The 20,249-nt window shown below is 52.7% G+C and overlaps 1 protein-coding gene across 1 annotated transcript in view; it reads right to left on the bottom strand.

Annotated features, from left to right (window-relative positions):
• Positions 1-20,249, bottom strand: part of TMEM132E (transmembrane protein 132E) — a 63,296-nt gene that overhangs the window by 9,144 nt on the left and 33,903 nt on the right. The window contains exons 2-6 of the mRNA XM_066363832.1: positions 8,056-8,986; positions 6,477-6,623; positions 6,012-6,204; positions 4,976-5,119; positions 2,461-2,666 (exon numbers count right to left, since the gene is read on the bottom strand). Of these exons, the coding sequence (XP_066219929.1) occupies positions 2,461-2,666; positions 4,976-5,119; positions 6,012-6,204; positions 6,477-6,623; positions 8,056-8,986 (1,621 nt within the window). The remainder of the gene's footprint in view (positions 1-2,460; positions 2,667-4,975; positions 5,120-6,011; positions 6,205-6,476; positions 6,624-8,055; positions 8,987-20,249) is intronic.

Here is a 20,249-nt window from a genome sequence, read left to right as displayed (position 1 = left end):
GGAAGAATAAACATCATTAAAATGCCTATATTACCCAAAGCAATTTATAAATTCAATGCAATACCAATTAAAATACCAATGACATACTTTAAAGATATAGATCACATATTCCAAAAATTTATATGGAACCAAAAAAGAACACGAATAGCCTTAGCAATCTTAAAAAAGAAGGATAAAGTGGGAGGTATCACACTTCTGGATATCAAAGGTATACTACAAGGCCATTGTACTCAAAACAGCCTGGTACTGGCAGAGGAACAGGCACATAGATCAATGGAACAGAACAGAGAACCCAGAAATAAACCCACAGCTCTATGGACAACTGATATTTGACAAAGGAGGTAAGGGCATACAATGGAGTAAAGACAGCCTCTTTAATAAATGGTGTTGGGAAAATTAGACAGCTATCTGCAAAAAAAATAAAACTAGACCACCAACTTACACCATTCACAAAAATAAACTCAAAATGGATAAAAGACTTAAATGTAAGCCGTGAAACCATAAGCATCTTAGAAGAAAACATAGGCAGTAAGCTCTCTGACATCTCTCACAGCAATATATTTGCTGATTTATCTCCACGGGCAAGTGAAATAAAAGACAGGATAAACAAATGGGACTATATCAAACTAAAAACTTTTGCACAGCCAAAGACATTAAGAACAGAATAAAAAGACAAACTACACAATGGGAGAACATATTTGACAGTACGTCTGATAAGGGGTTAATAACCAAAATTTATAAAGAACTTGTAAATCTCAACACCAGAAAGACAAACAATCCAATCAAAAAATGGGCAAAAGAAATGAATAGACACTTCTCCAAAGAGGACATACAGATGGCCAATAGGCATATGAAAAAAATGCTCAACATCACTAATCATTAGAGAAATGCAAACTAAAACCACAATGAGATATCACCTCATACCAGTCAGAATAACGCTCATCAACAAAACAACACAGAATAAGTGCTGGCGAGGATGTGGAGAAAAGGGAACCCTCCTACACTGCTGGTGGGAATGCAGACTGGTGCAGCCTCTGTGGAAAATAGTATGGAGATTCCTCAAAAAATTAAAAATCGAACTGCCTTTTGACCCAGCTATCCCACTTTTAGGAATATACCCTAAGAACACCATAGAACTGTTCCAGAAGGAGAAATACACCCCCATGTTTATGGCAGCATTGTTCACAATAGCAAAGATCTGGAAACAGCCCAAGTGTCCGTCAGTGGATGAGTGGAATAAAAAGCTTTGGTACATATATACTATGGAATACTACTCAGCCATAAGAAATGATGACATTGGATCATTTACAACAACATGGATGGACCTGGATAACATTATACGGAGTGAAATAAGTAGATCAGAAAAAACTAAGAACTATATGAATCTATACATAGATGGGACATAAAAATGAGACTCAGAGCCATGGACAAGAATGTGATGGTGATGGGGGGGGGTGAGGAAGGGAGAAAGGGGGTGGGGGGAGGGGAGGGGCACAAAGAAAAACAGATAGAAGGTGACGGAAGACAATTTGCCTTTGGGTGAGGGGTATGCAACATAATCAAATGTCAAAATTATCTGGAGATGTTTTCTCTGAACATATGTACCTTGATTTATCAATGTCACCGCATTAAAATTAATAAAAAAATGTTTGATAAAATAAAATAAAAAAGCAGCATGAACGTCATCCAGGAGCTGGTCCAAAATATAGAATATGCCTTTTGACGGAATCTGCAGGCGAGTCATGTGCAAAGTAGAGTTTGAGAGGCTCTGGTCTACACTGCCTTGTGTTTACAAATCTCACCTGGCCACCTGCATCTTTCCCTAACCCTGCCCTTTCTTCTCGTCCCTGCTGGCTTTTTTCTCTAGCAGCGATGAGTGGGTGAGTGGGGTACACTGAGTTCAGATGTACATGCCCCACAGTTGGGCACTCAGGTGTGTGAGCCTGTGTGAGTCAGTGTGTGCCCAGCTGGGACACCTGTGCACAGGTGTGTGTACTCCTGTGTTGCTGTATCTGCTCCATTTGGCCTGCTGCTTGACTGGTCTCTCTCCCTGCTTCCCAGACAACTCCTTTCCATTCATCCTTGAGTTTGACCTAGCTCAAGAGTCACCTCTCCCAGGAAGCCTGCTTTGACTTTTCCTGGAGAAGGGGTGGTTCTCTCCTTTGTGCTACTTAATTCCCTGCTTCCTGCATCCACCATGCTCTGGGACATATACACAATGACTTCGCTGGTGGACCCATGGCATGGCCGAGTAAGGCACAGGCCATATTCATCTCACAGCTCAAGCACCCAGCAGGGCCTGGCACATGGTAGCTGTTCAGTAACAGTTTGTTGATTGCATAACCAACCTGCAGACTGTGTGCATCTAGGCTCTTATACACACATGCAGATCAGACTGTGTGCCAAAGCTGTGTCACCCACGAGTGTCCCAGGACTCTGCTGTGTGTGGAGGGGCTGTACCTTCGGTCGAGGAGGATAGGTACCCTCCAGCCCTTCACTTGGCTGAGGCGGGCGTCCGAGAGCTCGATGTGCAGGGGCAGCTTGGGGACCCAGACTGTCATTTCCAGGGGGGCATTGAGGACGTCGTAGCGAAAGGTGACCCTGGCATTCATAGACCCGCGAGACTCCTTTCCGCTAACGAACACATAGTCACAGCTGCTGGACACCTGGGGAGGGCAAAGGAGGTTGGTTGGCATGTCTTGCCCTACAGGTCATCCTGTGGGACAGTACAAGGGACTGCAGTCTGACAGGCAGGGCCAGAAGGCTGTTGGAGAGAAAAGTACCAGTCACTTGAAGCTGAAGGGGTGGGGCCAGGTGGAAGAAGGCACTTAATTGAATTCTTCTGGGAGATGTCAGCTTCTGGTGCCCCGCCTAAATTCTGTTTTTCCAGAAATCATCCCTTAGGGGTTACTGTGGAAGGCGTTTGCTCCCTGGCAAGGAGCCAATGTGCAAAGGCTTTTACAAGATACCGCTTCTGATGTGCCAGGCTATACCTCAGAGAAGGCGTCAGGCTGAGGGTCGTCAGGTCTGGCTCCCCTCCCCCCCATGGCCACCGGGGCTCTGAAACAAGTGTCTGGCTGGTAGAGTCCTCCACTCTACTGAAGAGTAGCCTGTCCTGAGTAGGACACTGCTGCTCAACTGAGCAGAAAGGAGGTCAGATAGAGGGGTCAGGGGTATGGGGCAGGCCCATGGCTTCTCCAGGGCCCCTCTGGCCCAGGAAAATGGGCACTGATTAATTTCAGGTGAGGGGGCTGCTCTAGCCAGAGGTGCAAGTGAGGGAAGGGGAGAGGAAAAGTCAGGACCAGAGAGCCCTGAGCACAGACAAGAGGATTATTGCCACCAATAGCTGCACCTTCGGCAAAAGCACGCCTACTTGGATACCAACTTGCCTCTTAAAGGTTCCCCAGATGGGCATATGCCCACTGAATACATCTGGGTGAGTACCTGTGCCCGCTCACAAAGATGTTGCTGCCAGCCCTGCAGGGCAGATGCAGATGGGTGTGTGCGTCACATGTGCCCACATGGGCACCTGGAGCGAGCACCGTGTGCCATGCCCTCAGGCGCTCCCGCTGGGAGCTGCAGCCTGTGGGGCAATGACACCCCCTGAGGCCCTGGTGGGGTGGGGAGGGGGCGGGGCTCTAGCCCGTTTGTGGAGAGAGCCACTGGACCGTCCTGAATTCCGGCTAGCTAGCTCACTTAGCCACCGCGGGAGGGTGGGTGCAGGTAGAGCAGCAGTCCGGCCAGAAAGGCTCCTTCCCCGCTTCGGAAGGCAGAGCACTCCATCTGAAGGCTGGCACATTCCATTTAGAATATTGGCTACACTCCATACAGAACCTGAGTGTGTTTCAATGAGAACAGAAACAAATTCCATTTAGAATCTTTGCTAATTCCCTTTGGTATCTAAGCCATCGTGACTTTGTTCTGGTCCTTCAGGGGCTGGGGTGGGGGTGTCTGGGCAGCAGAGAAAGGCGCAGGGCTCTTGGGAGCAGGCCCATTTCTTCCCGTGCTAGTGTGCCAGCCGCGGAGGGCCCCAGGGACCTGAGCCAGGCTGCTACACTCAGGAGGTGACGAGGGTGTGGGACCAAGCCATCTGACCTGGCTCACTTGGAAGGCCTTCTTCACGGGTGTGGGGACAGCCGAAGTGAGCTTCAGGCTCCCAGACCTGAAGGGACCCAGGACACAGTGGGGAGAACAGGGCACTCCAGGTTAGCCCCAGGGAGCCAGAGGGAGGACACCCACACCCCCTTCCTCCCACTCTCATTCAAACTGAAGCATTGTCAGGAATAGGGAACCGATTCCAGTGTCTAATCATTTGCTTTGGGCACCTGCTAGAGGCTGGCACTGCAGACAGCTCACCCACCGCAGGTACGGGGGCTGGACACCCTCTTGCATTTCTGCCCACTCTACTGCCTCTGACCGCTATCCATAGCCGGGGAGAGGGTCTCTGGGGAGGAGCTCAGGGAAGGGCCTTTGGGAGTTGGAGAAGGTGTGTGTGTGGGTGCCTTCCTTATACAACCTTCACTCCTGGCCTAACTCACGTGCTCCTGGGAGCTTCCTCCCTGTGTTGGACTCCTCCATGTGGAACCAGCGTCCAGGTTCAGGGCGTGCCTCTGAGCAGTCCATCCTCCTGCCCCCCCCCCCCCCGCCTTGCCCAGTGTCAGTCACACAGCAGGGGCTCAATAATGATTTGCCAGATTGGGTTGAGTTCTTTATCAGTGCTGCCTTCCCCCTTGGTCCGACAAACGGTCTCTTCCACATTCCTACAGGCAGCCTTCCAGGACTGGCAGGGCAGTACCCAGAGCTTTCCAACTCAGGTTCAGCAAGGGATGCCCACAACTCTTCCCCACCCCCACCCCAATTTCCTATCTTCCTGCCTACCAAAGGGACCTGCATGGGATGTGAATTTCCCTCTGGCTTGGGGCTCCCCCTCGAAGGTCTGAGGCCTTCTCAGGGACCCCACCTCCAGGAAGCTCACCTTGATGATGTCCTCATTGTCAGACTCACATTCCACCAGGGCAGAGACATCTAGGATGAGGCCGGTCACTTCGATGGCTATGACCTTGACAGGGATGGCTACTGTCCGGCCGGTCAGGATGGCCGTGTTGATGATCTCTGTGTCCTGTGGGGAGTAGAGGAGGGTGGGGCTCTGCTGAGCCTGGGCGTTTGCAGATCCCTGTTTTCCCAGGAACGCCAGCCAAGGCCCTGGCTCCTGACTGCCCCCACTCCTCAGATGTGCACCCTCCCACGTGGACACCTGGACACATGCGCAGAGACATGCATCCACCCAGCTCAGCTCGCTTGGACTTCTGTAGCAGCTCTCATGGGCTACCTTACTCTGCTGCCGGAAAACAGCCCTTCCCCAGCCCCTCCCATCACCTCTCAGCATCTTCCGTGCTCCCCGGGACTCCCAGAAGAAAGTCTAACACATTTGCCTGGCCATTCAAGATGTCCCTGGGCTGGCCCCATCTTTCCTTGGCCATTCAGGCTGCTCCTGCGCTGGCCCCAAGGGATCATTCCAGCCTTACCACCCCAGTGCTCTCTTCCTAAATGCATTGCTCTCTTGAACAAACTAGTCACATTCCTATTGCTGTGCCTTTGTCTGCAGGATCCCCTGCCCAGAGCACCTGCCTCAGGTCTCTGATTGTCTGAACCCTTCCCCCACATGACCTTCAAGGTTCAAATGCACGGCCACCTCCTCCAGGAAACCTCCCCTGCGGGGCCCCTCCTGGGTGGTGGCGTCCCCCATCTCTGTCCCCCTCAACATCTACTGTCTTACTCCAGCACCAGGCACTGAGCACCGCCGGCCTCCTATGAGCGCGCATGCACACACCCACACGCAGATAACTTGACACAGGCCCACCTGAGTCAGGAAGCAGTCATACACCTGGGCACTGGCTCACACACACACACAAGCACTGATCTATGTGCACACTCAGCCGTGCACATTCCCATCACGCATGCACCCAAGACAGACACATGCATCTACTGGTCCGGTCACCCACCCTGCTCACCATGGCCAGGGGCAGGATGGCTTGCACATCCCGCTGGATGACCGTCAGCTCAGTGACTGCCCGTTCCAGGTCAGGCAGAGTGCCATGGCCGCGGTAGTCAATGTGCCACATGATCCTCCGCTTGACCGACTGGCTGGTGAAGTTCTCCATCTCAAAGTCCAGCTGCAGGATCTCCAGGGGCCCCTGGCCCTCCCTGCGGGGTGAGGAAGGCAGAAGCAGGAAGGAAGGGCTGGGAGAAGCTCAGGAGCTCGGAAAGCCCGGTGGGGACCCAGCCCTCCTTGGCAGCCTGCCATCTGAGGTCTCTGAGCTTTTCCCACCCCGCCGAGGCGCTCCGGCCAGGACTCAGAGTCCCCGGAAACTAAGGCCCAGCCCTCCTAGAAGCCTGGCCTCCTCCACCAAGTACTCCCCCACTCCTCCAGCTGCCTGTCCTGCAAAAAGGTGGGCAGAGGCACCACCTCCGCTCACCACGGGGGCAGGGGTGTGCCCTGGGCCCAGGCCACATCCACGGTGGCTGTTGAGTGCTTTGCCCCGGTCAGCAACTCCGAGGTCACATGCCACTGGCCACTTCTTGACTTGGTACCTAGAAGGGTCACACCCTTCTTGGCCTTCACCCTGAAACAAAGGGGGAGGAAGAAGAGGGAAAAGGTCACACTAGGGCCCAACAGCTGCCCACCTTGTCATGACCCCTCAGCTGTGGTTGGAAGCAGGGGAGTAAGTTACCCTGGGTCCTAGACTCAAAGCTTGAGACTAATCTGGGGAGTCAGGTATCGTGTAGCTACAACCTCTGACCCTCAGCAGAAGCTGCAGCTTCTTCCACCGTATCTCTGCGAAGCCGTTACCTAACCTCTCCTTGCACACCATGGTGACAAGGGACTCACTGCTTCTGTGCACATCCCACTCCACTTGCAGAAAGCCCTAAGGATTAGAATCTCTTCCTTATATTTAGCTGAAATACAACAACCATGGGTTCTGCTGGGGCAAGAGGGAACAACTCTCCTCCATCCTAGTACTGGTAACAATTCTTCAGAAAGCTGGGAAGGTGAGCAGGTTTCTCTGAGTCTTCTTTCTAGGACTGAATGCTCCAGTTCCTCCATTTGCTGCTTTTTGCCATAGTTTTCTATCCCTCATACCCTAGCCACCCTCCTCTGGACCTACGCGGTGTGCTGTCCTACACTAAATCCACCACTTGGGCTGCTCTAATTAACACTGACTAAAGCGGAATGGTTCTCACCTCCCTAATTCTGCATGCTCTCTTCCTATTAATGCAGCCCAAGATCTCTGGTGACTGACTTAACTCATGTTCACATTCGGGTATCAATCACTGAATCAGGTATGATCCTTTCTGGGAATATTTGAACTTTGAGGCAGTACACTCAGGAGAGAGGGCGATACTCCATGAAGCTGGAGGCTAATGGTGATGTCTCAGGTCCTGCTGCATAGTGCTTGGGGTGGGAGGAAGAGTTTTGGCTCAAACCGTGGATTCCTACTGTAAGAAACCATTCTCTTTTGTGGGGATGTGATACAATTTAAGGCATTTCTGAAGCCAGGGTACAGAAAGAACTGGAACTCCCGAAAGCTTTTCTCCCAACTCTAGGATTGGGTAAATGTTCCAACACTGGCACAAACTCCTGTTCGCCTTTCGGCTCCCAGCAGGAAGCTGCTCTCTGATCTCCGTTTCTCCTTTTTGGCCTCGGTCTCCTCATCTGTAAAATGGGAGGGCTGCACCAGCTAATGTCTAAGGGCCCTTCCAGCCCCCAATTCTATCCTTTTGGACATCCATGCTTGTGAAAACGAGTATTTCTCCTTCACCAGGATGCCATCTCGGTGAGATACGGAGGAAGGGCAGAGATTTCTACAGCCATGAGACAGATGAGGACACTGAGACTCAAATAAGTGAGGTGTCTTCCTGAGATTGACCAAGTGATCAATGGAAGAACTGCGATTAGGATGCTGGGCAGACAGGCTGGGTGAGCCCCTACAGAGAGAGTCAGATGTGCATTTGACCTTGGAAGGGAAGGCAGACCCGGACCCATAACCCCCCTACCTGAGTGTGAAGTGCTCCACGCTGGGGCTGGAGGGAGAGGAGGAGTTGGGGGCCAGGTAGAGGAGGATGCTGAGCACTTCTCCCGGCTTGAGGGGCCGATCTGGTAGGCGAATCATCAGGTTGCTGTCCAGCCTGTGCTCCTGCAGCGTCCTCCTGGGGGGCGGGCGGAACAGGCTGATGCTCCCTATGCGCAGCAGTGGGTGCTGGGTCGGGCTCTCCGCCCGGGCCCCGACTCCGGCCCCAGCCCCACGCCGGGTGCCCCCGCAGCCCCCGGACGCATCTGGGGCATGGAGGGTGTAGTACAGTTCAGCCTGCTGGCTCTCCCCTGCCAGCTCGGGCTCCAGCCCCTCTGGAGACTTGTGCCGGGTCGTGGGCGGCACGGCCGGGGCAGGGGGCCCAAACCAGGCCAGGGGCAGCTCTGCCCGAACAAGGCAGGTGGCCAAGCCCCCGCTGAGGCGGCAGGAGCTCCTGACCTCCCGGGCATCTCGGAAGGCATGCAAGCGGACACAGGGCAGCCGCTCGGTGACGCCAAAGTCGTCCCAGTCCCGGCCAGCTATGTAGAACAGCACCTGGGCCACGGGCTGCGAGGCGGGCACACGGGCCCGGACGATGAAGGCTCGCACCTTCCAGTTGACCGTCAAGCGCTCGGGGATGTCCAGGGTGCTGGACGGCTGCAGGAGCTCCTGGGCCACCACCTGGCTGGTGCTGAAGGGTCCCAGGGAGACATTGAGGACAGGCAACTCCTTGGTCTGGAACACCACAAAAGGCTCGGAGCGCTGCAGGGAGCTGTTGGCAACTGCAGGTGGCGGCGGCCGCGCCTCGCGTAGGAAGAAGGCCAGCCGTGTGTGTGACAGCCGGTAGCTGATGGGCAGCACCCGGCTGGCCTGTGGCCCGGGCGGGCTGGGGCTGGCTGGGTGGGAGCGGCCAGAGGCTAGGGACAGACAGAAGAAAGGCCCCACAGTGGTCAGGAGTGGCTGCACTCGAGCCCCAGGACACCTCAACCTGCCCCACAGTGGTCAGGAGTGGCTGCACTCGGGCCCCAGGACACCTCAGCCTGCCCACAGTGGTCAGGAGTGGCTGCACTCGGGCCCCAGGACACCTCAGCCTGCCCACAGTGGTCAGGAGTGGCTGCACTCGGGCCCCAGGACACCTCAACCTGCCCACAGTGGTCAGGAGTGGCTGCACTCGGGCCCCAGGACACCTCAACCTGCCCACAGTGGTCAGGAGTGGCTGCACTCGGGCCCCAGGACACCTCAGCCTGCCCACAGTGGTCAGGAGTGGCTGCACTCGGGCCCCAGGACACCTCAGCCTGCCACCCTCACACAGGGCCATCCACTCCACACTGGGCAGCACCGAGCCGGGCTCTGGGTCCTGGGGTGGCCCAGGACCAGGCTGCCTGGGCTCTGAGCCCGGCCCCACCTTCGCAGGGGTGTTCATTCCCTCACTGCCGCTTCATTTCTTTATCTGCAATGAGGGGACAAGTTAATTCCAGAGCAAAGCATCGTGACGCTTTCAAGAGGTTTTATCCCTCTGCATCCTCATCTGTAAAGTGAGTATAACATTCTTTTTTTGCCTCAAGGTGCCACTTACTAAAGTGGACTTACTGAAGTCGTGTGCACAGGGCTGACATTGGAGGGTGGCGCTGAGGCCGTGTGAACTCCCCATTATCACCTTGCTCAGGGCTCAACAGGCATTAGCTTATTTGATCCTCAGCTCAATCCTTTGAGCAAATATGATTACAATCTCCATCGATTGAACCACTTTTCTATCAATAACTTCTCTTTTCTGAGCGCCTGTTTTTACATCCTACAGATAAAGGTATAAGACACTGAAGTAGTGTACTCCCAACAGGGGCCAGCCACCTGACCCTCCAGCCCAAGCCCTTCACTGGTCCGGCTGCCTCAGATGGTGCAGGGTTCCCAGGGGTCCCATATCTTCCTCCTACTCCCTATACTTCCACACACTATACATATACAGGGAGTTCGATCCTCAGTCTCTCAAACCCACATGTGGTCTCGGCTTTGACTTCTCTTTCCTCTCAGCCCCTCCCCTCATCCTTGCAGGACTCTGCCAACTCCTAGCAATTCCACCTCTGGACTCGCTGGTATGTCCCAGGCTGCCCCCTGTCCTCTGACCCCAGGCCCCTGGCCTCACTCCTGTTGCTATGACAATGTAACACCGGTGAGTCTCCCCTTTCCCCAGCTTACCCACCCCCCCCCGGGTCTGTTTCTCCCGGATCACAAATCGAACCTCGTTGGCTCCTCACTCTCAGCTCAGCACGTGCTGGACACTGTCACAGAACCGGAAGGACCAGCATGTGGAGGTCTGAGGTTTCAGAACCAGTTCAGGACCTTCCCATGGACGCCTGAGTCACATTCCTCCTCCTTAAAACCAGGGTGATAGTCACAATGCTGTCTCACGGGATGTTGTGTTGTCATCTATTTTCTTTTTGAGAACGACAGTAAGAAAGTGCTCTATAAACAGTGCAACACAATGCAGCAATTGCATGTAACTCTAATTAGGGGATATTTCAAAATGAATATGAAGCAATAAAATATCCCCTAATTTTTGTGAGCAGTATATTAGGAAAGGGTCTTTTCCTTCTGTTTGCCAAATAAAATCTAGACTCTAAGTGTGGCATTCAAGGCCTCCTAGAATGAATGGGGTTCCAGGCTCCCCCTTCCCCAGGAATCCTCTTCCCAACACCCCGCCCACCACCACCAGGGTAACAGGACAACTCCTGGCTTTAGCACTCACTGACGCTGCCTTATCTCCCCTCTTTTGTTCACGCTGCGCCCTCTGTGGCCAATTCTCTCTTTTCCTATCTGTACACATGCACACTTAATTTTTCTCCAAAGTCACCACTGCCATGAAACCCTCCAAGATGCAATCTCAATTTCTGGAACTTTCCTCAGAGCTTCGCCCTGAGATACCTCTTATCCTGTGTTGCATGGGAGTTAGTTATTTACAGACCTTGCAGGGAGCAAGGCTTCAAAATATCCCGGTTGGTCTACACTGCGGGAGATCTGTGCTTTGAGGAGGATTCTCCCAATCAGTCCTACAGTGAATACTTGAGGTTTATGCCCATTTTTTAATTTTGCCCCTGCCAACTAAACCTTAACAGTTCCACAGAGTCCTATCCAATTCTTCATAAACGCGATGAGCTAAAAACCTGGCTGTTGAGGCTCTGGTGTCCACATCTTACTTTTTAAATCTGTGGTTCAATTTCTTCATTTAAAATTGAGGTAGTGACTAGCTCGGGGCACAGCAGAAGTCCTGAAGTCAGCTGTTCTCGGAGGAGTGCACCTGGTCTCAGTGTGACTGCTGAGCAACCCTTGGGGCCAGCGGGGAAACCGCTGCTCTCTGGGCCTCCGGGCAGCCCGTGCTTTTCCTAGCAGATTGCTCCCTCGATTCTCTGAACTCTGTTCCCAGGCCATCCCTCCCCACTAGACACTCTGCAGCTCTGCAAGGTACGCCGCTACTGATGGAGGGGTGGAGGTCGGCAGCGGAGTCCCAGATGAGGACAGGGAGGTGTTTGGAAAGACAAGAGAGACTTTCTGGCTGGTGCCTGGAGTCCTGCCTGACAGTTACTTCTGGAGTCTCTGAGAAGGTACCCATGCCACCTGGGACGAGGCTGGCCCCAAAGCGCGAGTGTGGGAGTCCAAGATAATGGCCTGAGCCAGGGAACAGCAGCCAAGCAGCTGCTTTGGAGGCAGCAGGATGCAGGCAAACAGACAGAGGCTCTGGGACTCAAGTTCAAGGATCATCCTTGCAATACTCAGTGAGCAAGTTGGTTCCATTTCAGCCTCAGTTTTTGTTTTGTTTTGTTTTCTTGTTTGTTTTTTTGTTTTGTTTTTAATGAGAGGAGGGGAGATAGTGAGACAGACTCCTGCATATGCCCTGACCAGGATATACCCAGCAACATCCATCTGGGGCCGATGCTCGAATCAACTGAGCTATTTTTAGTGCCTGAGGCGGACAGGCTTGGACCAACCAAGCCATCCTCTGCGTCCAGGGCTGACACTTGAACCAATCAAGCCACTGACTGTGAAAGGGGAAGAAGGAGAGAAGGGGGAGAGGGAAGGGAAGAGAAGCAGATGATCACTTCTCTTGTATGCCTTGACTAGGAATTGAACCTAGGACATCCATATACTGGGCTGTTGCTCTATCCACTGACCAGCCAGAGACAGCCTCAGTTTTCATCTTTAAAACTGATGTGGTGTCATCAGCCCCTTCACAAGGCTGTTGAAAGTAGCTAATCAAGGAGGGAGGAGGGACATTATTAGATGCAGTGGGATGTCCAGGGCCCAGATGAGGAGGGGTTACTGTGCTTGTCCTGTTGCAGGTGGAGAAGGACATCTGTGGTCAGTGCGCGCAGCAAGTGCTCAGTCTCCAGGCCTGGGGCACAGGGTGGGGATGCGGAAGTCAGAACCACAGGCCCTGCCTCACGATCTCTAGGAGGCCCCGGAGGCTGCTAAGTGGCACTTAGTCCCCTTTGACCCTCTTATTGTCCCAACCTCACAGCTGGCCATCTGGACCGTTTGGTGACATAGTGGGGGCAGGGGCCGCCAGATGGGAGGCAGACTCATGGGGCACGGAGGAAAGGACTGAGGAAATGTGTCTGCGCGCACACTCGCCCTCAGCAGATTTTGGTTGGATGAATGGCGTTCTCTGAATGAGCTGCCCAGCACTGACTACGAGGCCGTGGACTACTGAGCGTCTCCTCACTGAGGCACCAAGAGGAGCCTGGGTGACCACAGAGGGCAAGGGTTCCTGGCACGGGCTCTTGACCCCTCTCAGCAACCTCGAACATAAGGAGACTGAAATTCTGGAAGACGAAGTAATTAAGAGAATAGGTAGCTTTCAGAAAGGGAAGCCAGACGAGAGGGTATTGGGGTACTACAATTTTAGTATTTATGGCATCGTGACGAACCGCAGCCCCTGCCATCATCACTGTGACTCATTCTGTCCTCCGGAGCCCTGCGGCCTCCTCTGTGGGGGAGCTGGGGGAGACCTCAGCACTGGTCTCTGCTCTTCTCCTCACTTACTCTGGAGCCAAAGGAAGTTGCTTGACCTCGCTGGGACTCAGTGTCCCCAGAGGGATGAGGGAGGCCCTGGCAGCACCATGGCGTGGCAGGGGCTGCGGAGAGGAAGGTGAGTCTGGTGGAGCTGTCAGCAGAGACTCGGCCAAGTTTGCAGGGACCCTATGTGTGAACGTGTGTGCATGTTCGGGTGCGCTAATGGGCGTGCTGGCCTGCCTCTCACACGGAGCTCCGCCCACCGGACATCACAGAGCAGAGCACGGGCTTGGGAAGGAGAAGTCGCTGGAAGGTTGGTTCTCTGAAGGAAGAGAGATGGGAAAGGGCTGAGGTCAGGCCAGGCGTTTCAAGGGTGCGACGGGGGGTGGACATGACAGCCTGGACCTATCCTGCCCTGGACACACTCCACACAACAGGGGGTGCTCACTCTGTCCAAACTGACCAGGGAGCCTGCACACACCCCCCACAGGCACATGTGCGTATGCACACACGCTCTCACACTCACACTCACACACAGGCTTGCACAGGCTGCCCCTCAGGCTCTGCACCAGGCAGCCCACAGCAGTTTCTCAGGCTTGGTTCTGAACCCTGGAGCCCCGTCCTCACACCTGCTCCACTCTCTCCCAGACTCCACTGTGTCCTCTGCCTACGGCACCTGCGCTCCGACCCGGCTTGCCCTGTGGACCAGACTCAGCACTGTATCCCTCCCTATTGGCAGTGTGGCTCTCCGAGGGTAACAGCTGGATTCCCTTGTCTACACAGCCCGGGGCCTCAGGAGTCACTTGGATCCAGCCCAGGGCTCCTCCCTTGCTGCCCTCTCTCTACAGAAGGGGCTTCTCCATGTTTTCTCAGGCTTACGATGGGCATTCGGGCTGAGCTGAGCTGAGTCCCCTTCCAATTCAACTGTGTAAGTATTTTTTTTAGTTTTGCTCTTTGTTGCTCTTTTTTATTTTTTGTTTTATGTATGGTGATGGATGTTAAATAGACATAATGTGATCATTTTGCAATATACACAAATATCAAATCATTATGTTGTACACCTGAAACTAATATAATGCTATACATCAATTATATATCAATAAAAATAAGTTTTTAAAACAGGAGACTGAAATCAACAACAGCAAATGGAGAGATTATTAAGAATTGAGAATGGCCTGACCAGGCGGTGGCGCAGTGGATAGAGCATTGGACTGGGATGCGGAGGACCCAGGTTTGAGACCCCGAGGTCGCCGGCTTGAGCACGAGCTCATCTGGTTTGAGCAAAAGCCCCCCAGCTTGAACCCAAGGTCACTGGCTCCAGCAAGGGGTTACTCAGTCTGCTGAAGGCCCGTGGTCAAGGCACATATGAGAAAGCAATCAATGAACAACTAAGGTGTTGCAACACGCAATGAAAAACCAATATTGATTCTTCTCATCATTCTCCATTCCTGTCTGTCTGTCCCTGTCTATCCCTCTCTCTGACTCACTCTCTGTCTCTGTAAAAAAAAAAAAAAAAAAAAAAAAAGAATTGAGAATGAAGATCTGACAGTAGAAAACTGGTGACTTGTGACCACAGTTTTAGGATAGTGCGTAGACAGAGCTTGATTTCACCGGAAACTGTAAACATTTCAGTCCTCATCAGCAAAATGGTAAGAACGCTTACGTTGCTAAATATCGCAAATAATTATGCACTATTGTTTCATAACCAATAGAGACATCAATACGTTAATCACACCAAATTGACAAAACAGGTTTTAGTCTATTGTATTAAGATGGGTTCAACCAAAGATATGTGTAGGTCTTAACCCCCAGGGCCTCAGAGTGTGACTGTGTTTGAAGATGGAGTCTGTAAAGAGGTAAGGAAGTTAAAACGAGACCCTTAGGGCGGACCCTAATCCAATGTGACTGGTGTGCTTGTAAGAAGAGGCGATTGGGACACGACGCCCACAGAGAGAAGACCGTGTGCAGACACAGCTGGAAACCAACCCCAGAACTATGAGGAAATAACTATCCTTGGCTCAGCTACCCAGACTCTGGTGTTTTGTTATGGAGCCCAAGCGGACAAATACACGGCGAGAGGCTACTTCTACCCCTCACAGCCTCAGTTTCCCCTGTAAGATGTGGAGCCATCATATAGTGGGAGAAAGACAGGCTGGGGTCATGCAGCTTTTGTCCCCGGGGATAATAGTGGCAGCTGAAGCATTATTCTCAGCTCCCTCCCCAACTGTGCCTGGCATGTGACCCTTCCCAGCTGAGCTGAACCAAATCCTTCCTCCCACAACCCTGGGAGGATACACCCAGCTCTTTACAGCTTGGTAACTAAGGATGGAGTGTCGATGCAACAGGCCTGGACTCCTCCCCCCAAGTCCCCTCTCCCACCAGCTGTTGAGCGTCCACTTCAGTTACACGCTCAGCCAAGAGGCAGAAGCCTCCGTCCTTCCTGCCTTACTCCAGAAAGAGACTAAGGCCTGAATAGAGGCTTCACTGGCCCTACAGCAGCTCATCAGACTCACCAGCACCCTAGAGAAGACTTGCACAGGGAGTGGGATATGGGGGTCCTTTTATCTTTCCATGCCCTGCCTAGGCATCACTTCCTCCCTGAAGCCTTCCTTGATACCTTCCACTGCCACCGCCTGGGTGGTGCATTGCTGCTGCTTTGCTCTGTCCAGCTCTGGCTTTGATCCACCAGGAGCTTTGCAAATTATCAATGAACTGTTTCATTCCTTACTTCTTCTGTAAATGTTCTCCGGGATTAGATGCTGGCCTATGTTCTCCGGGATTCGATGCTGGCCTATGTGCCCTTCGCCCAAGCAGAGCTCTCTCCAGCACCTCCAACACCAGAAGGCGTGTGGCTATTTGTGCTTTAGCCTTTCCAGCTGAATTGGGATATGGGCAGACACTGGGTCTAGACCAGCTTTGCAGAGTACAAGGTTTGGCACACAGTAGGTGCTTAGCAAATGTCAATTCTTCCCTCTGAAACGGGGCCTGTGGCCCTCCATCTTTGCCTCAGATTGGCTCTAGCTACCTGGGAGCAGGCCTGGGCCTCCAGCCTCCCCCAGGCAACCCTGGCACTTCCTGCCCAGGCACGGAGGTCAGCGCCCCCTCAACACTGATATCTAAATTAATCCGCATGGAGGCTAGGGCAAGGCAGGCCAGAAGTGGGGATGCCTCTGGCCATCGCCCTGTTTCTAATCAGAATCAGATGCCTCCCGCTTCTCCCTCTAATTGTCCCCAAATTAAAACTAATCGCTTGCAAATCAGAAAAAAAAAAAGAGATTGTCATTAGCTTTGATGAATTTGAGGCTGAGGGACACAGCAGGGCATGACTGCAGGGCCCACGGGGGCTGAACGGTGCCTGTGTGCGCACGTGAGTGTGTGCGCGTGTGTGTGTGCGCGTGTGTGTGTGCGTGTGCGTGTGTGTGCGCCTGTGTGCATGTGTGAGTGTGTGTGTGAGTGTGTGTGTGTGTGCGTGTGTGCATGCGTGAGTGTGTGTGTGCGTGTGTGTGTGCATGCGTGAGTGTGTGTGTGCGTGTGCGTGTGTGTGTGCATGCGTGAGTGTGTGTGTGCGTGTGTGCATGCGTGAGTGTGTGCGTGTGCGTGTGTGTGCGCGCGTGTGTGTGCATGCGTGAGTGTGTGTGTGCGTGCGTGCGTGCGTGTGTGTGTGCATGCGTGAGTGTGTGTGCGTGCGTGCGTGTGTGTGCATGCGTGAGTGTGTGTGTGCATGTGCGTGTGTGTGCGTGTGTGCATGCGTGAGTGTGTGTGTGTGCGTGTGTGTGTGTGCGTGTGTGCATGCGTGAGAGTGTGTGTGCGTGCGCGTGTGTGTGTGCGTGTGTGTGTGCGTGTGTGCATGCGTGAGTGTGTGTGTGAGTGTGTGTGCGTGTGTGTGTGCGTGTGTGCATGCGTGTGTGTGTGTGCGTGTGTGTGCATGCGTGAGTGTGTGTGTGCATGCGTGTGTGTGTGTGTGCGTGTGTGTGTGCGTGAGTGTGCGTGTGCGTGAGTGTGTGTGTGTGAGTGTGTGTGTGTGCGTGTGCGTGTGCATGTGCGTGTGTGTGTGTGTGTGTGTGTGTAAACACTACACCGGATGTCAGCGCTTGGGGATCCTTCAGCATTTGCTCCTAAACTTGCCTAAATGTTAGACTCAGTCAGAACAAACAAAACAACAATAGCAAACAAATTCTCGAGCCAGACTCAGGCTTCCACAGTCAAAATTTGCAGAGGAGAGACCTGGCAATCTGTATGTTTGTCAAGCATCTCAGGCCTTGTGATCACCACAGAAGTTCAAAAAACCACAGGGCTAAGCAGGAAGGATTGGAACGTACTGGAGGGACTCCGACTCGCATGGTATAACTCGGTGGTGCCGACAGTGAATGATCAAGTGTCCGGAGCCTAGAACAGTGCCCAGCATGTACAGGGGCCAAATCTATGAACGAATGAAAGAGAGGAAGCAAGAGCCACAGTTGATGCAGCTGGTGAAGATCCTGGGGACCATGTGGTCGGTGATCAAGAGGCCAGGGACGGGCTATGCCCAGGGCCGCCTCCCCACCCAGACCTCCAGGCCTGCAGGAGGGGTGTGACCTAGCGGAACCCCCTGGCCCGGGAGATCTGCCGTGCAGGAAGCTCTCCACTGAGGGTGCGGGGAAGAGGCTGTAAGAGGCAGGATGCCTGAGCTCCCGTCCTGCTTTTCTTTGGCTAATTGGTGGATCTGACCTAGGGCAAGTATGTTACTTCTGCTCTCTGGGGCCCTATCTTCCCATCAGCAAAATGGGGGGATTATCAACCAATATACCAATTACTGCAGAGCAGGGTGTTGAAGTGGGAAAAACCTATGGCTTGAGAAAGGTTCTTTTTTTTTTTTAATATTCAGTGTTAGCGAGAGTTTTAGGAAATGGGGTGTTCACACATCCTATTGCTGGAGGTTAAACGGGCAAGCTTTCTAGAGTACAATTTCAAAATATGTTTTGCCCTGACCGGTTGCGCAGTGGATAGAGTGTGGTCCCAGAGTGCTGAGGACACCGGCTTGATCCCAAGGGCGCCGGTTCAAGCCCCAGTCAGGGCACGTATGAGAAGTAATCATGGGTGTACAACTATGTGGAACAATAAGTGATGCTTCTCTCTCTCACTCGTTCCACCCCCTTCACACACACACAAAAAATGTTTTAAAGGCTTTGGGGAGTTATTGAGCTTCTTGCCCCAATAACTCCCTGTTGGGAATCTAATAAGCAGAAATCATCCCAAAGATTTATGTAGAAAGATATTCACCACAATGTTATGTTTATTAGTAAAAAATTAGAAATAAGTTAAATGTCCAAAAGCAGGATATGGTCAAATGAAAGCAAATGCCTACGAATGGATGTACGCAGCCGTGATAGATCAAGATTTGAAAAAAAAAAATTTACTCAGAATGGCAAATACAAAATCATCTGAACTAAACAAAGGAGGGCACAGAACGGGCAATGCTGCGTCTACCAATTTTGTATGAAAATATGTAGGCTCCGGGAGGAAATACATCAAAATGCTAATGGCGGTTATCTCTGGGGGGTGAGGATTATGGGTGATTGTTATTTTTTACTTTATATTTTTATGTATTTTCCAGTTGTCTGCAGTGAACATGTATTGCTTATAAAATTAGAAGGAAAACAATAAATGTCATTTAAAAATGAAGGAAAATGTTAGAAGTTATTCCAAGAATTAAAAAAAGATACAAGAGAATAAATTTTTTTTAAAAAAAAAGGAAGGAAAGAAGAACCTGTGTGGTTTGGAAGCCACGGAAACACACATCCAAATGCCAGCTCTGACAGTCCCTGAGCTGTGTGACCTTGGGCAAGTTCCTTAACCTCTCTGAGCCCCGAATCCCATGCCCGTAGAATGAGGATCACAGAACCTATCTCACAGAGTTGTGGTGACTACAGAAGCCAAGTTCTTGATGTAGTTTCTGGAGCGGATTCAGTCCCAGGGTTCATTCATTAATTCATTCAGCACTTAGCGGCTACTTAGTTCTGGGAAGAGGATGTGCTGAGCTGTTTTTCTCCAGCACCTGATGTGTTGTTTAGCTTACGGCAGGTCCTCTGTCAATGTCTGTCAAGTTAAATAGGACAAATACAGAGATGACAGGCCCACAGAGTGTCCCAAGGACCTTGAAAGCAGCACTGAGGCAGGAAAGAATACTAGCTGTTGGGGGCGCTGGAATCCAGCCCAGGAAACCACGCATCTGCTGTATGACTGTGGGCAGTTTCCTCACCTGCGAGAAACGGTCCCTGCTCTGCCTGCTGCAAGGGTGACCTCGGGGTGAACAGGGAGCATGTATGCAGGGAGTCCTGGCGGGTTCTGGACCATGAAGGGGTAATCTGGATAAAAAGGAAGTGCAGCTGGGCTTGGAGATGTTTCCTGATCACTGCCTTCCCACACCCACTAAAACAGAGCCTCCCAAACACCCCGGGTGCCGCATTATCATAGCACCAGTGAGTGTTTGAGTCTTGCACAAAGGTGCTGGGACAGAGAGCCAGCAGGGACTGAAACCCAGCCAGGCTCTGCCCACCAAGCCTGGTACCTAGAACGGACTGCTTCCGTTTTCTTCTACATTGACAAATTTGCCACATATGTTGGTTCATATAAACAAGTCTCCACCCAAGGCTGGGCTGTGGTAAGCCGCCTCTTGGAAGAGGAGCCCAGCCGAAGAATGGGTGCTCCCTGAGGTCTGGGGCCCAAGAGAGAGGCCGCACCCTCCCGACCCCTCCCATACTTCCTTCCTCCACCTTGCTACCCCCGTGCCAAAGCCGCTCCGCCAGGGCAGGCCAGTGTCTCCCCCATCACGCCGGTGGCTCCCTTTCCTCTGGTCTCTGTGTCCCCAACACTGAGGACCCCTGGGTGCCGTGGCCTGGGCTGGCTGGAAGCAGCAGGAGCCCCGGGGCAGGATTCGCAGCCAGCGTGTATGTAATAGCCACTCCTGTGGTGGGCATGGGGGCTGGGGGACAAGGGCCAGCTGCAGCCTCCAGCAGCCCATGACCCCAGAGCCTGTAAATCCTGAGAGGCAGCTTCCCAATACTGTCTACCCTCCCCACCCCCCATAAGCGGGGGGAGGGGCCAGCAGAAGGGGCAGCCCTCCCTTACTTTGCCCTAAATCCCCTCCCAGGAGACCTGCCTGCTTACTCCCAGCAGCTCTGCTGTTTGGTAGGTCAT

Source organism: Saccopteryx leptura, chromosome 2, assembly GCF_036850995.1.
Source record: "Saccopteryx leptura isolate mSacLep1 chromosome 2, mSacLep1_pri_phased_curated, whole genome shotgun sequence".
Lineage (NCBI taxonomy): Eukaryota > Metazoa > Chordata > Mammalia > Chiroptera > Emballonuridae > Saccopteryx > Saccopteryx leptura.
The sequence above is the reverse complement of the archived record's forward strand: the minus strand, read 5'-3'. Positions and strand labels throughout refer to the sequence as shown.